General features: G+C 42.3%; 1 protein-coding gene across 1 annotated transcript in view; it reads left to right on the top strand.

Moving 5' to 3' along the window:
- Window positions 1–11,465, top strand: part of LOC136620294 (putative ferric-chelate reductase 1) — a 100,825-nt gene extending 89,360 nt beyond the window's left edge. The window contains exons 9-16 of the mRNA XM_066594994.1: window positions 61–173; window positions 4,376–4,462; window positions 5,361–5,458; window positions 5,529–5,587; window positions 6,002–6,136; window positions 6,977–7,059; window positions 8,186–8,305; window positions 11,055–11,465. Coding sequence (XP_066451091.1) covers window positions 61–173; window positions 4,376–4,462; window positions 5,361–5,458; window positions 5,529–5,587; window positions 6,002–6,136; window positions 6,977–7,059; window positions 8,186–8,305; window positions 11,055–11,144 — 785 coding nt within the window. The 3' untranslated portion in view covers window positions 11,145–11,465. The remainder of the gene's footprint in view (window positions 1–60; window positions 174–4,375; window positions 4,463–5,360; window positions 5,459–5,528; window positions 5,588–6,001; window positions 6,137–6,976; window positions 7,060–8,185; window positions 8,306–11,054) is intronic.
- Window positions 11,466–13,529: the final 2,064 nt, after the last annotated feature.

Raw genomic sequence — 13,529 nt, 5'->3', positions numbered from 1 at the left:
TATCCAAAAGAGCAGAGGATTTGTATATGTATCTGATAGACTATCCTTTCACATCTGCAGGGGCTCTCATGCTTATTGCTTGGATGACTACAGGAAGTTTGGGGATGATCATTGCTCGATATTTCAAAACTGCTGCAAGCAGACCTATATTGGGCAAAGCACTTTGGTTCCAGGTAATGAAAATCCACCAATATAATTTACCACAAGGTTTTTTCTTTTTTTTAACCCTTTGCAATCCATTTTTGGATTCACGATTTCCTAGGGGGCTTTCCCTTTCTGACATTATACAATGGCACCACCTGCTGGCTAGAGTCAGTACTGCGGTATTGGACATGCTGGAGAGGCCCCCGACAACAGAATGGCCTGTAATATCCAGTAAGAATACCCTGCCGGACATCTTCCGACATTAGAAGCTGTGCAGCCTTCAATCAGAATGTCTTTAGACGTCAGACAGTGGATTGGAACGGGTTAATAATCTCCTGTATTGCATAATTACTTACATATTACAAGTAATAATTAAAGGGTTAAACCAACAAAATACAGCAGATAATATACAAACGAAAAAGCAATACTACAACAATTCTCATAACAATTGTATATCAAATGTGTCAGCAACCAGGTGGCATATCTGTATCAAATCTCTGTACCTACAGAAGAAGATCACCCAAGATATCTCAAAGTTTATTGTTAACACTTCAATACAAACAATTATATAGAAATGATTCCACAATACACAGAGCAGATTACTGCTAATTATCAATAGATATTATAAAAATTAATTTGTGTATAAATACAGTAGCATGGATAGTAAAACGTGTATTTGAGCCTATTAGCACTTTTAGGTTGATTCAGTAGATAAATACAAGCCCATATGTAGCATCCACCCAAAGAGGCAACACAATGCAGAGTACAACTAGTTATCAATGAATCATGTAATAAATAAATATTGACTAAAGCTAGTTTCACACGGGCAATGGCGATATTGGGCCATGAATCACAGCCCGATACTGCACTTTCCACTATGTGAAAGCCCCCTGGACGCAAGGCGTTTTCATGTGAAAACATCCTCACATCATACGGATAATCCCTTCATCCCCATAGGGATAAAGGGATTCCCACAGCCATGGCTCAAGGGATTCCTTCAGTCATGGCTCTAGGGCTTCCCCCAGCCACGGCTCCAGGGGTTCCCCCAGCCACGGCTCCAGGGGTTCCCCAGGTCGCTGCTCAAGAGATTCCCCAGGCCGCGGCTCCAGAGATTCCTCCAACCGCTGCTCAAGTAATTTCCCCAGCCACTGCTCAAGGGATTTCCCCAGTCACTGCTCAAGGGATTTCCCCGCTGCGCTGTCACAGTCGTGGCAGAGGATTGCGGAGTTCTCCCATTGCTTTCAAACATTGCTTTGAAAACAATGGGCAATATCGCAAAAAGATAGAACATGTCACGATTTGTTTTCTCACAACATCGCATGAGTGAAAACATCGCAAATGTAAAGGAAACCATTGAAAATCATTGGTTTCATAATTCTGCGTTTTCACTCACTCTCACATTGTGTTAAAAACGTGCGATTTTCTTGCCCTTGTGAAACTGGTCTTAATGTAAAATAAAAAATACACATAACATATAGAAAGTGCATATACCGTATATACCCGAGTATAAGCCGAGTTTTTCAGCACACTTTTTTGTGCTGAAAAAGCCCCCCTCGGCTTATACTCGATTCAGGGAAGGGTTTAAAAAAAAGCTCAATTCTCACCTCCCAGCCGGCATCTGTGTCCCCGGGGGTGAGGAAAGCTGCCTCAACTTCTGTGTTCCTGGTGGCGGTGTGGCAAGCTGCTTGAATTTCTTCCCGCTGTCATCCCCTGCCGTCCTCTCTGCTCGGCTCTGTCATCCCCCGCCGTCAGGCTGTGATTGGCTGTGAATGATCGAGCGCCGGCTGTGATTGGCTGGCGCTCGATCCAATTACAGTGCTTACTTACACAACGCTGACGGCGGGAGATTTGAAAGCCGAGCAGGGAGGTGACAGCGGGGAGAATTCTAAAGCGGCTTGCCGCACCGCCGCCGGAAACACAGAAATTGAAGCAGCTTTCCACACCGCCGCCGGGGACACAGACAGCGGCTGGGAGGTGAGTATGGAGGGGTTTTTTTTACCCAGTATATATTCGAGTATAGCTCGGCTTATACTCGAGTCAATAAGTTTTATCAGTTTTTTGGTGGTAAAACTTATTGACTCGGCTTATACTCGGGTCGGCTAATACTCGAGTATATATGGTAATCACTTTCAGAATGATCCAAGAGAAACACTGATCATTGCAGCTAATCACCGGCCAAAGTCAGCTGATGATTGTTGTGGCACTCGCCTGTCCCTGGTGTCGATGACATCATTGCTGGCTCCCTGCAGCTGGAAGCGAAGACCAGCTGGAGACCAGGTGCCTGCAGAATGGGAGTAGGTGAGGAGGATATGGCTTTTCTTTAAAACACCTTTTGAAAAACAATTGAGTCCCCCCGAAAACTCCATTAAGGCCGCCTGCAGACGGGCGGAAATTCCCGTGGAATTTCTGCCTGTGGAAGCTGCCATAGGATTGCGTTAGCAAACGCAATCCTATGCAGACTGCCGCGATTTGTCTGTGCAAAATCTCGCGCGGCAAACAAACCGCAGCATGTTTTATTTCTGTGCGGGCTTCGCAGAGCCCCACACAGAAACGTCACTCACGGGCCGCCGGCTCCGCTCTGCACATGCGCATGAAAGAGCCGGAGCTGTGGGGCGCGGGTGAGTACGCGCTGCTCTCTGCAGGCGCTCGGGTCGGGTCCAGCTGTGAGAATTCAGCCAGATCGGACCCGGCCGTCTGCAGGCGGCCTAAGACTGTCACATCACAATATTAAAGCATATTCTTTTTTAAAGCAGCCAATAGTCTAAAATAATACAATAAAGTATACTAACTGGCTCCAAACATCTGCAGCTCCAGCACGACTGCTCCTATTGTCCCTGCTGGGCTCTGTATACAAGCTGCAGTGTTGATGTTCTGAATATTCTCTTGACTGCTGCAGCAAATCACCATATGCTGCTGCAGCTTGCAAACAGAGATGGCAGGGAGTGTGGGAGCGGTGATGCTGGAGCAGCAGAGGTCTGCAGCCGCTATATACAGCACATTTTATTATTTTAGACTACTGGATGCTTTAAAAAAAAAAAACTCTGAAAACCTGTTTAACTCTTTTTAATGGATCATCCCTAGGGATGAGCGAGTATACTCGCTAAGGCACTACTCGCTCGAGTAATGTGCCTTAGCCGAGTATCTCCCCGCTCGTCCCGAAAGATTCGGGTGCCGCCGCAGGGCGGGGAGCTGCGGGGGAGAGCAGGGAGGAACGGAGGGGAGATCTCTCTCTCCCGCCCGCTCTGCCCCGCTCCCCGCCGCAACTCACCTGTCAGCTGCGGCGGCCCCCGAATCTTTAGGGACGAGCAGGGAGATACTCGGCTAAGGCACATTACTCGAGTGAGTAGTGCCTTAGCGAGTATACTCGCTCATCCCTAATCATCCCACAGGTTAATTTTTTATTCATTTTTTTTATCTCTCAGACAATGATTTTTAATTGTATAAACACTGTGACCATCTGGGGGATTGTCACTCGCTCAGGGTCGCCGTCTTCTATGCTGAGTTGGTTGGCAGCATTCAGAAAACCCACAAAGGGCAGTTTTTGGTGAAAGTAAAGCAAGTCTATTTATTTTCAAGCTAAGACAGGTATCCAGGTTTCTAGAAATAATAGGAAAGTCCCGCAGCACACCTAACACATGCACTTAAGTGCAGAGGTTGCAATCTGTGTATGCCAAGCCACCTGTGGGGTCATGAACCCAACCCCAAATAAATGCAATGGTGTCCAAGGAGGCGGCATCCAGGTTTCATGCTATTATTCTTGTCATAGCATACCTGTTAGGCACAGTCCGTCAATAATATTCCATTCATGCGTTCTCTCATGAACCACCCCAGGCAACAAATATATATGCTCCTCTCTGGGATCTCACAGGCCCTCATCCCAGAGAGGGCAATCTCCTCCAGCATTGAGGGACTCCACAACAACCTTGAGTGTGTCAGGAACTGAAGCTTTTACCTTCCTCCCTGCCACACCCACCCAAATGATTTCTCTCATTAGTTAGCAGAATTACTGCTAACTAATTTGGAGCCCTCTGCTGGCCACTCTGCTAACTACACTTTAACAACATACATTTTTCAGGTATGCTTGAAATCTTCTATTTTCCAGAGTTCAGTGCTTGATGAGATTGATAGTAAACAACAAGAATCTCATGTTTGGCTGCACGTTGAGCTAACTGACAATGGCCTTAATCAGGACAGTTTTCAATTTGTTCAATGTTTTATTGTTAAATTACAGGCTCATCAGGTTTTAATGATTTTGACTGTGGCTGCAGTAATAGTGTCATTTGTATTATCATTCGTTGTGGCTGAAGGATGGGCATACGTAAGTAGCAACATTATTTTGACATCACTAATAGCCAAAATTCAGCATACTTTTCATTCCTTTTTTGGAAAATGAGATGAATAAAAAACTGCTAGTTTAGCATTTTGTTTTTTAGTTTTTTTTTAATGGAATTTGCCGTCCGGAATAAATAAAGTAATATTAGATAGTATGGGTTGCTACAGATATAGCGATACCGATACCATTTATGTTTTTTTGTTTATTTTATTTTTTGAATATTTATAGCATTGTGTGAGGGAGGAAATACTTTTTAAAATGTTTTTTTGTAAAAGAACATTTAGATGCCACAGTTAATAACTGTGGCATCTGCAAGTGCTCAACTTTTCACTCATATGTGTGATAAAGGGAGGGGGGGGGGGTAAGTTGAACATAAGTCCATGTCGCCCCTTCACTCTTCACCCTATGGACCAGGGCAAAAAGCAGGAGAAACACAGATTGTTCCCTGCTGCTCACTGCTCTGCATACAGATATAACAGCTGTAAATTCAGTATTCCTGGCCCTACTTCAAACGGCTGTAGCTCTGGTTCTCTAATGACTCTTGGCTTTAAAATGACACAAAGAGCGTGTCCATAGCACTGATAGAACTGGAGCTACAGCCCTTTTAAGTAAAACAAACTCAATTTTTCCAAAACTGTAATGTGCTTTTCCTGCAGAACCAGCTCTGTTCAAGGTAAACTGTAGGGAAAATAATGAGGTATCTCATGTGCAAATTGGCGAAGATGGCTATAGAATACAAAATATTGAACAGACAATAACAAAAATCAAAAAAAGTCAAATCTATTTCTGGCATAAACAATAGCATCATACATAGCAGTAGTAATTTTACATTTTGATAATGTGGTCTCTAGTATCTAATCATTTCATCTTTTGTATGTCTCAGGATGTCAGCACTCATGCTATTCTTGGGTGCATTGTGATGATCCTAGCCTTTTTTCAACCCCTATTTGCCTTTTTTCGACCTTTACCACAGACGAACGTGTAAGTTATCAATAACATGAGGCTAATATTTCTTTTGTGTGAGTACTTACAATGTTTTTTCTTTTATCAGGAGATACATTTTTAATTGGTATCATGCTATCAGTGCCCTGGTGATGACAGTCTTATCAGGTGTGTGTCCTCTTTTTCTACAGCAACCCCCCCCCACCCCCCCCTACACTCACTAGCGCATTTCGGACCATGTGTTGTCCATGCTAATCCATGGACAGCAGAAGGCCCCATTATATGCCTATGAGAAAATGCACAGTGACAGCTTTTCACACGAATCAAACTCATGGCTTGTCCTATTCCTATCATTTTCACAGACAAGAAATAGGACATGCAAATGCATGTCAATAAGCTTTCTCAGTGGTAATTGGACAGAACATGCACTGGTGTCCATGTGCTATCTGATGTGAGTTACGCCTGAGCCTCTTAGGCGCAACTCGCTTTCACAGCTAAATAAAAAGAAATGAGAATTGTAATTTGGCCTAGTAACAAATAAAGGCTATGAAGAATTATGTGAATGTTACTGATCTCTTACAGTGGCAAATCTTTTCCTGGGCTTTCAGTTCATAGATCATAGACTTGGATGGATGGTTAAAGTCATGGGAGGCTTTGTTGGCTGGGAGGCTTTAGCAATAATTTTGTTGGAGATCAATGCCGATCTGGCAAAGAAAGGTAACAAAATTTTCTACTCAAAATAACTACTACTTTCTCCTGTTGTTTATTGGAAATAATGTAACAATTAGCATCTTTTTGTGCTGGAAAATCCAGCTATTAAAGGGAGCCTGTCACTTGGAATATCCTGTCCAAACTGCAGGCATCATGTTGTAGAGCAGGAGGAGCTGAGTAGAGTGATATATAGTTTTATGGGGAAAGATTCAGTAGAACTAGTAATTTATTAATATAAACTCCTGCTTATTCTGATCTCAGAGGTCCGGTGGGCGGTCCTATCAGTGATTGACCGCTATCTATGTATGCACAGTCAACCACAGAAAACTGTTAGTGATAAGACCGCCCACTGGACCCCTAAGCTCAGAATCAGCAGAGATATAAATGAATAAAGTACAAGTCATACTGAATCTTTCTCCATAAAAGTATATATCAATCTGCTCAGCTCCTCCTGCACTATAAAGTGACGCCTGCAGTTTGGACAGCACGTTCCAGCTGACAGACGCCCTTGAAAGTGAACCATGAATGTAAAAAAAATCACAGTGCTTTTAAATCCTGATGTACAATATTTCTTGTTAAAGGGAACCTGTCAGTAGATTCATGCTGCCCGAACCACAGGCAGCAAGAAATACTGACAGGCTCCCTAGTTACAAACAGCTATGTTTTATTCTGAAACGCTGTAACATTTCAGAGAGAACACATTTTAAAAATGACCAGGAACATGAATAGGGACAGATCTGTCGATATAGCCACGCTGGGTGGAAAAAAGCCAGCTAAGAGGTACCCAGATAACTCTTCTCCTGATTCCTGGACTATTTTAAAACTGTTTTCTCTGTAACACCACAGCACAACCTGTCGGTAAACAAACTGCTGCAGCCAATGACAGTTCAGCAATTGTTGCAGAGCTCTGTCATTGGCTGCAGCAGAAGGTATACAGGACATCACAGTCTGACTGCAGCCTGTAACCAAAGACCACAGTGGAGACATGTGGAGAGAGGTGAGTATGTACTCTATGAGCTCTTTATTGTTTTTACACACTGGGGATCCCCTTTTTTAAAAAAAACTTTTATTGGGACAACCCCTTTAAGTTTCCACCTATAATGCAATCAATGTGCGGCGTGCAAATGAATAAAGCTACAAAACAGCATAAAAAACTAGTTTTTAAACATCAATTTACACACTAAAGTCCATATCCTAAAAAGGTGGATTAGTGGAGGTACACTTTAGCCTTTATTAAAAGAGTTTGACCAGATATTGGCTTGCATTTCATTCACTACCGAGCACAACTTTTTTTAACCTCATATCATTAGGCCATAGAGGGTATTTGTTGTTCTTTTATTACCCCAGGCAAAGCTTGAAAACCTAGGGCACATTTATATCTGTTATGGGAACAGAAAATCAAAATCCCTGGCCGAACTGATCGGTCCTATGAAAGAATCGAATGGCGGAGAATGAATGCCATTGACTATAACTGGGTGTATCTATTATGCCTTCCTATATTTTCCCAGACAAAATAGCTCTGCATAAGGGCTACTTTGTCTGGAATTTTATGCAAGACAGGCGCTGGAGGTCCCTGGTACTGGTGTATCTTGTTTCCACCAGAAGAATAGGTGGAGAGAAAATGCACGCCCACAACCAATGCCCATAACATGATTGGTTGGGCAGGAGAATGGGTGCCTATCATCTCCCAGGCCGCAACATCCCATCTCGGCTGCTGCCAACCCTGTCACTCTCTCCCCACCGGGGTGCCATGTGCGCTCTCGCTGCTGGCGACCCTGTAAGCGACTTTTCTTGCTGCTCTCCCATTATTTCCTTGCCAGCTTCAGCTCTCCCATGCACTCTTCCATCTCTGTGATTTCCCACCCCCACCCCACCCCCTTGCCATTCCATCTCCGCCACTGTAATATCATCTCCCCTCCTGGAAGTTGGCTGCAATATGTGACAGCAGCAAGGAAACTGAAAGCCCAGGAGTCGGGAAGGAGACAAGGGAAAGTGGCAGAGGGGTGAGTAACACGAGGCAGAGGGGAAATGATGGGCACCCATTCTCGTACCCAGCCAGTCAAGTTGTGGGTGTTGGTTGTGGCATGCATTTTGTCTTCATCTGCTCTTCTGGTGGAAACAAAATACACCAGTACCGAGGTCCCTAACAGAGCCTCCAGCATAGATATGAATTTGGTAAGTATAATGTAAAAATCTTAATCTCTCTCTTTTATCTTTAGAAATGATTAAATCAACAGACGCAGAAAGCGCAGGAGGCTCGGTAATTTTTTAATAATTCTTATTTTATTTGATGCGGATCTGTAATCAGATAACGCTGCCCCGTGTAAGGGAAGTATAGTGTTGGGACAGGTCTGCTCTCCTATTTGCCAAAACGGCACAAAGAAAAAAAAATACACGTATTGCTCTCTTATTACCTAAGAATATAGTGTGATACAGTAGTGTATATTTTGATATCTCCTATTAGCCAGACAGCACAATATTATTTTGTGCCATTTGTTCTTGAAACGGAGCAGACCTGCCCCCACAGTATACAGGTCTTACATAGGGCAGCATAGTCTGATAACAGATCGCCTTTAACTTAAAAAATAATTACAGCCTTAATTCCGAAAAGGTTTGGACCCTCTAAAATGTAAATAAATGTAAAAAAAAAAAAGAATGGAATGCTTTGGAAATCTCATATAGCCATATTTTATTCACAGTAGAACATATAATACAGATCAGAAGTTGAAAGGGGGACATTTTTCCATTTCATCTAAACACATTAACCCATTTAGGATTTGATGGCAGCAACACATCTCACAAAAGTTGGGTCAGGGCCATATCTACCATTGTATAGCATCCACTCTTCTTTTTACAACAGTCTGGGAAGTGAGGAGACCGATTGCTGGAGTTTTGAGAGAGGAATGTTGTCCCATTCTTGTCTGATGTAGGATTCTAGCCGCTCAACAGTCCTGAGTCTTCTTTGACAGATTTTGTGCTTTATAATATGCCAAATGTTTACTCTTGGTGAAAGGTCTGGACTGCTGGTGGCCGGTTCAGCACCCGGACTCTTCTTCTGTGAAGCCATGGTGTTGTGATGGATGCAGTATGCGGTTTAGCATTGTCGTGCTGAAATATGTAAGGCCGTCCCTGAAACACACATTGTGTAGATGGGAGAATATCTTGTTCTAAGACCTCTTCATACTGCTCAGCATTGATAGTGCCTTCCAAGATGTGTAAGCTGCCCATGCCATAGGCACTAATGTGATTGTTCTCAGCAAGAGAAACAACGTAATCTTGTAGATATGATACCTTTTAATGGCTAACAAAAATACATGATGTAATAATAGCGAGCTTGCGAACCAACGCAGGGTTCTTCTTCAGGCTTATGGATTGGATCTGAAGAGGCATGGGTATTTATACACACTTATAACATACATACTTATGACAAGGCACAGATATGGATGTGATTGGTTCGCACTTAAAAGGAATTCTGCAACAGCAAACAAACTTTTTTTGTCTAGGCACTGATAGCGGAGTGAAAGTTTTATGGTCCCTAAATTACTGTTGGGGGGGGGAAAGGTCGGGCAGGCTAGAAATGCTACAAGAGGTGCACAAACATTTTTAGCTAAACACTGATAAGGGAGTGAAAGTTTATGGTCCCTGAATTACTGTTGATGGGGGTCTTATCTGTGCAATAAATGTCTCACACTTCCCATTCACGCATAAATCCTGGGGAATAATTTAACACAGTATTCAGAGTGTCAAAGGTTGTTATCAATTTATATTCCCAAATTCTTCTGTGGTTTTGTGACTTGAAACCACCCTTCAATATCAAAACTCTCATATCTCCTATGTCATGTCCATGGTTAGAGACATTCAAGTCTTTGCAACTTTCTGTAGAACATTTTCCTGAAATTTTTCAGAGATTGATGACCTTCTGACTATCTTTGCATCTGAAAGACTCTGCCTCTCTAACATGTTCTTTTTACACACAGTCATATGACTTAGTAGAAAATTTACCTTCTAGCTGTTTTTCATTAGTACCACTTACTTTTCCAGCCTTTTGTTACTCCTGTCCCAACTTTTGTGTGATGTGTTGCTGCAATAAATTTCGAAATGCGTTAACTTTTTAAAAAAGAAATGGAAAAAATGTTTCACTTTCACCTTCTGATATGTGTTCTATATGCTATTGTCAACAGAATATGGTTATATTTGATTTCCAAATCATTGCCTTCTTTTACATATTACATTGCATCCCAATATTGCAATTGGAGTCATGTGTGTCATATATATATATATATATATATATATATATATATATATATATATATATATATATATATATATATATATATAATATTGTGAAAAATAGAAGTAGAAGTGGAAATATTGATTATAATAAGGCAACAGGTTTCTGCATATAGGGCAAGGACACAGTGGCCACATCTAAGCAGCGTGGCGAGCACTTTGTGGGACCTCATCCTCAACGACCACACATAATATATCAATAAACTTGGCAATTAGTTCCATTTGGATTACATGTGTATAATTGAGATGTATAACTTCTGTGCAAAACACAACCAAACACATGAAGACTGGCAGAGAGAAACCTATAGTCAAATATTTAATTCACAGCAAACTAAATGAATACATCAGCTGAGCTCTATTACTGCTGCAAATCAAAATTAATTATGGGAACACTGAAAAATGGATTTGATGTGCCAACTGCATCCTGACTGGACCATGTTTCCTTACTCCAAAGGCCCAGTCCACATTCTTATTAGCCTGGTAATAATCCACTTTGGTAGACTTGGTAAAACTATGTATTAAATGGCCATCTACTCCATGGGTGCTGTACAATACTGCATTAAAATCCCTTATCTAGAAAATGTTTTATGCTTTGTTTTTTCTCTTTAATTCTATTTCATTTTCATTATTTCAGGTGAGGTTTGAGGTTTACCTGCTACATATCTACCTGTGCGGAAACCTGGCATTCCTGATTGCACTGCTTGTGGGAATTGGACTGTCATAGAAGAGTCTGTCACAGGAGAGATAATCTGATACGCACATGTAGGACCTGTACACATTTCACAGCGTCTATATGTATTTCCTTGAGTGGCAGAAATAGATGTTAATATACTGATACTTTCCAGAGCGGTCTTACCTTTCTTTTTCAGTTTATTTTTAATCAATCATGTACAACCCCAAACGACAGTACTATTCAGATAATTGTTTTCAACTGGATAGTCGCTTTAACAAACAAGTGAGCGGTTTTTGTTCAGGTCTCTGAAAATATACTTTAAGGGCTAATTCACATAGGTGTATTGCATATTTTACTCCGAGAATACGCTGTTTCACCATGTTTTTCTGCAGTCTTTCAATGCCTGTAAATACGGGACCAGGTGTCACATCTGATATGTGACGTCTGACCAGGATGTACCAAAACCGGTCCCCCTGAACAGTTCCTGGGCTATGTTTACATAGTGGAACAAAGTACATGAACCACCACAGGTAACGTGTGGAATAACAGATGGAGAGTAGAACTTTCCTTATATGATTCAGGATAAGAGACTGTACCTGCCTATAGCGGATGTCCTGACCTGATAAGAATGCACCCAACCCACGTTCCTCAGCCACTGACTTTCCCTACCTGGGACAGAAGTAAACAACTAAGTTAGAATACAACTACCACCAATAACTACAGTACTTAGCTTGAGATGAGCAGGGAAAAAAAAAGAGACCAAGATCCAGCTGTGATTCCAACAACCATCAGATGAAGACTGAGAATAATCAGCAGAGATCCATAGCCAAGACAGGAATGAAAGCCCCCCCCTAATCACTAGGCAGGTGCAACAGGTGACAGAATATGACCTGCTCCACTGATAAGAGCTGATCACTCAATTCTAGCAAGCTAGAATTCAGCGATCAACGACTCGTGCACAAAAACTGCACGATGTTTCTGCATTTAGACAGAACAAGAATCACTCAAAAGATTCTTTTGAGCGAAATGTTGAGCGATTCTCGTTGTGTCTAAATCAGCCTTTACACAACACATAAGATTTCATGGCTGAAGTTGTATACCTATTACAACAACTTGGAATTTGCACACATTCCTGAAAAAGGCTCTGGTGTATTGTACTGGTTTTATACAGTAGTTTATTTTCATAATTACAGAATCAGTATCATAGAACAGTCCGCTCTTTCATACCAAAAGGCTGTCCCTTGCTCTTTGAACAATAGCCTGCATGCCACATTGCTTGAAACTGCAGAAAAAAAAATTCTAATTTTTAAAATTAAATTATGTTTTAGTTCTAATAAAATTTGGATATAGAAAATTACATATTTAGTTCTTTCATCTTGGCATTCCAAATTGTCTAACCTTTTCTTTTTGGGATCTATGTGATGTTAAATATTCTTGTTTAAAAAAGAAAAAAGCATTATAGAAATGTTACCCGGATTTGGCTAATTAGAAGAACCAGCTTTGCAGGTTCTATTTTTGCTCTACATCCTTTTGGGCTGGCACAGTTGAACGACGCCTTGTTTTTTACAGGGCACATGCATGCAGTATTTAATTTGCATTAATTTATTTTCATGGCTACGAGCAAAAGAAATATCCGTCAGTCCAGTTTTCTTCCCTAATCATTGTTGACTGGGTCCACACGGGACTGTGACACCGCGGAAATCTCATGGTTTTGCTGCAGCGAAAAACCGTGAGATTTCCGCAGGATAAGCCCAGCTTCAAAACCCGCGGCACTTAGCTGCAGGTTTTGGAGCTGCCAAACCGCATGCTTTTCCATTGCAGGAATCCGCGCCATAGCGCCGGCTGTGCCACGACGGATTGCCAGGATGGATTGTCTGCCCCGTGTGGATGAGATTTTTGACAAATCTCGTCCACATGGCTGGATAATACCAGGATTAGCGTCCGCAGGCGGATTTGCCACAGCAAAATTCCGCAGCAAATCCGCACTGTGTGAGCCCAGCCTTAGGGCTCCCACCCAGTGGCGTTTTTTTCTCCACTGCGCTGCGAGAGTAAGTGAAAACTCTCGCAGAGCAGTGCGAGAAAATCACTGGGATATCGCTGCAACATCGCCAGTCTTTTCAATGGGGCCAGCGGCAGCAGCGCTAGCCCCATTGAAAAGATATGGAGAATGCCGCAGACTTCTGCCACAGCTGTGACAGCTGTGACAGCTGTGGCAGAAGTTCGCGGCATGCTATCCCATTGCTTTCAAAATATAAGCCCTTCCCCGATAATCATCAAAAAGTGGTTAAAAAAATAATAAAAAAGTTACTCACCTCTCCTGCTGTCAGCCGCGTCCTCCGGCTGGCTCCCCGGCACTGCTACTGAGCTCTTTCAGCAGACGGGGATTTAAAAATCCCCGCCTCCTGAAAGGGCTGTGCGGATTGCCTGAGGGCTCAG

This window comes from Eleutherodactylus coqui, chromosome 3, assembly GCF_035609145.1.
Source record: "Eleutherodactylus coqui strain aEleCoq1 chromosome 3, aEleCoq1.hap1, whole genome shotgun sequence".
In the NCBI taxonomy this organism is placed as follows: domain Eukaryota; kingdom Metazoa; phylum Chordata; class Amphibia; order Anura; family Eleutherodactylidae; genus Eleutherodactylus; species Eleutherodactylus coqui.
This window is presented reverse-complemented; position numbering and strand designations above follow the sequence as displayed.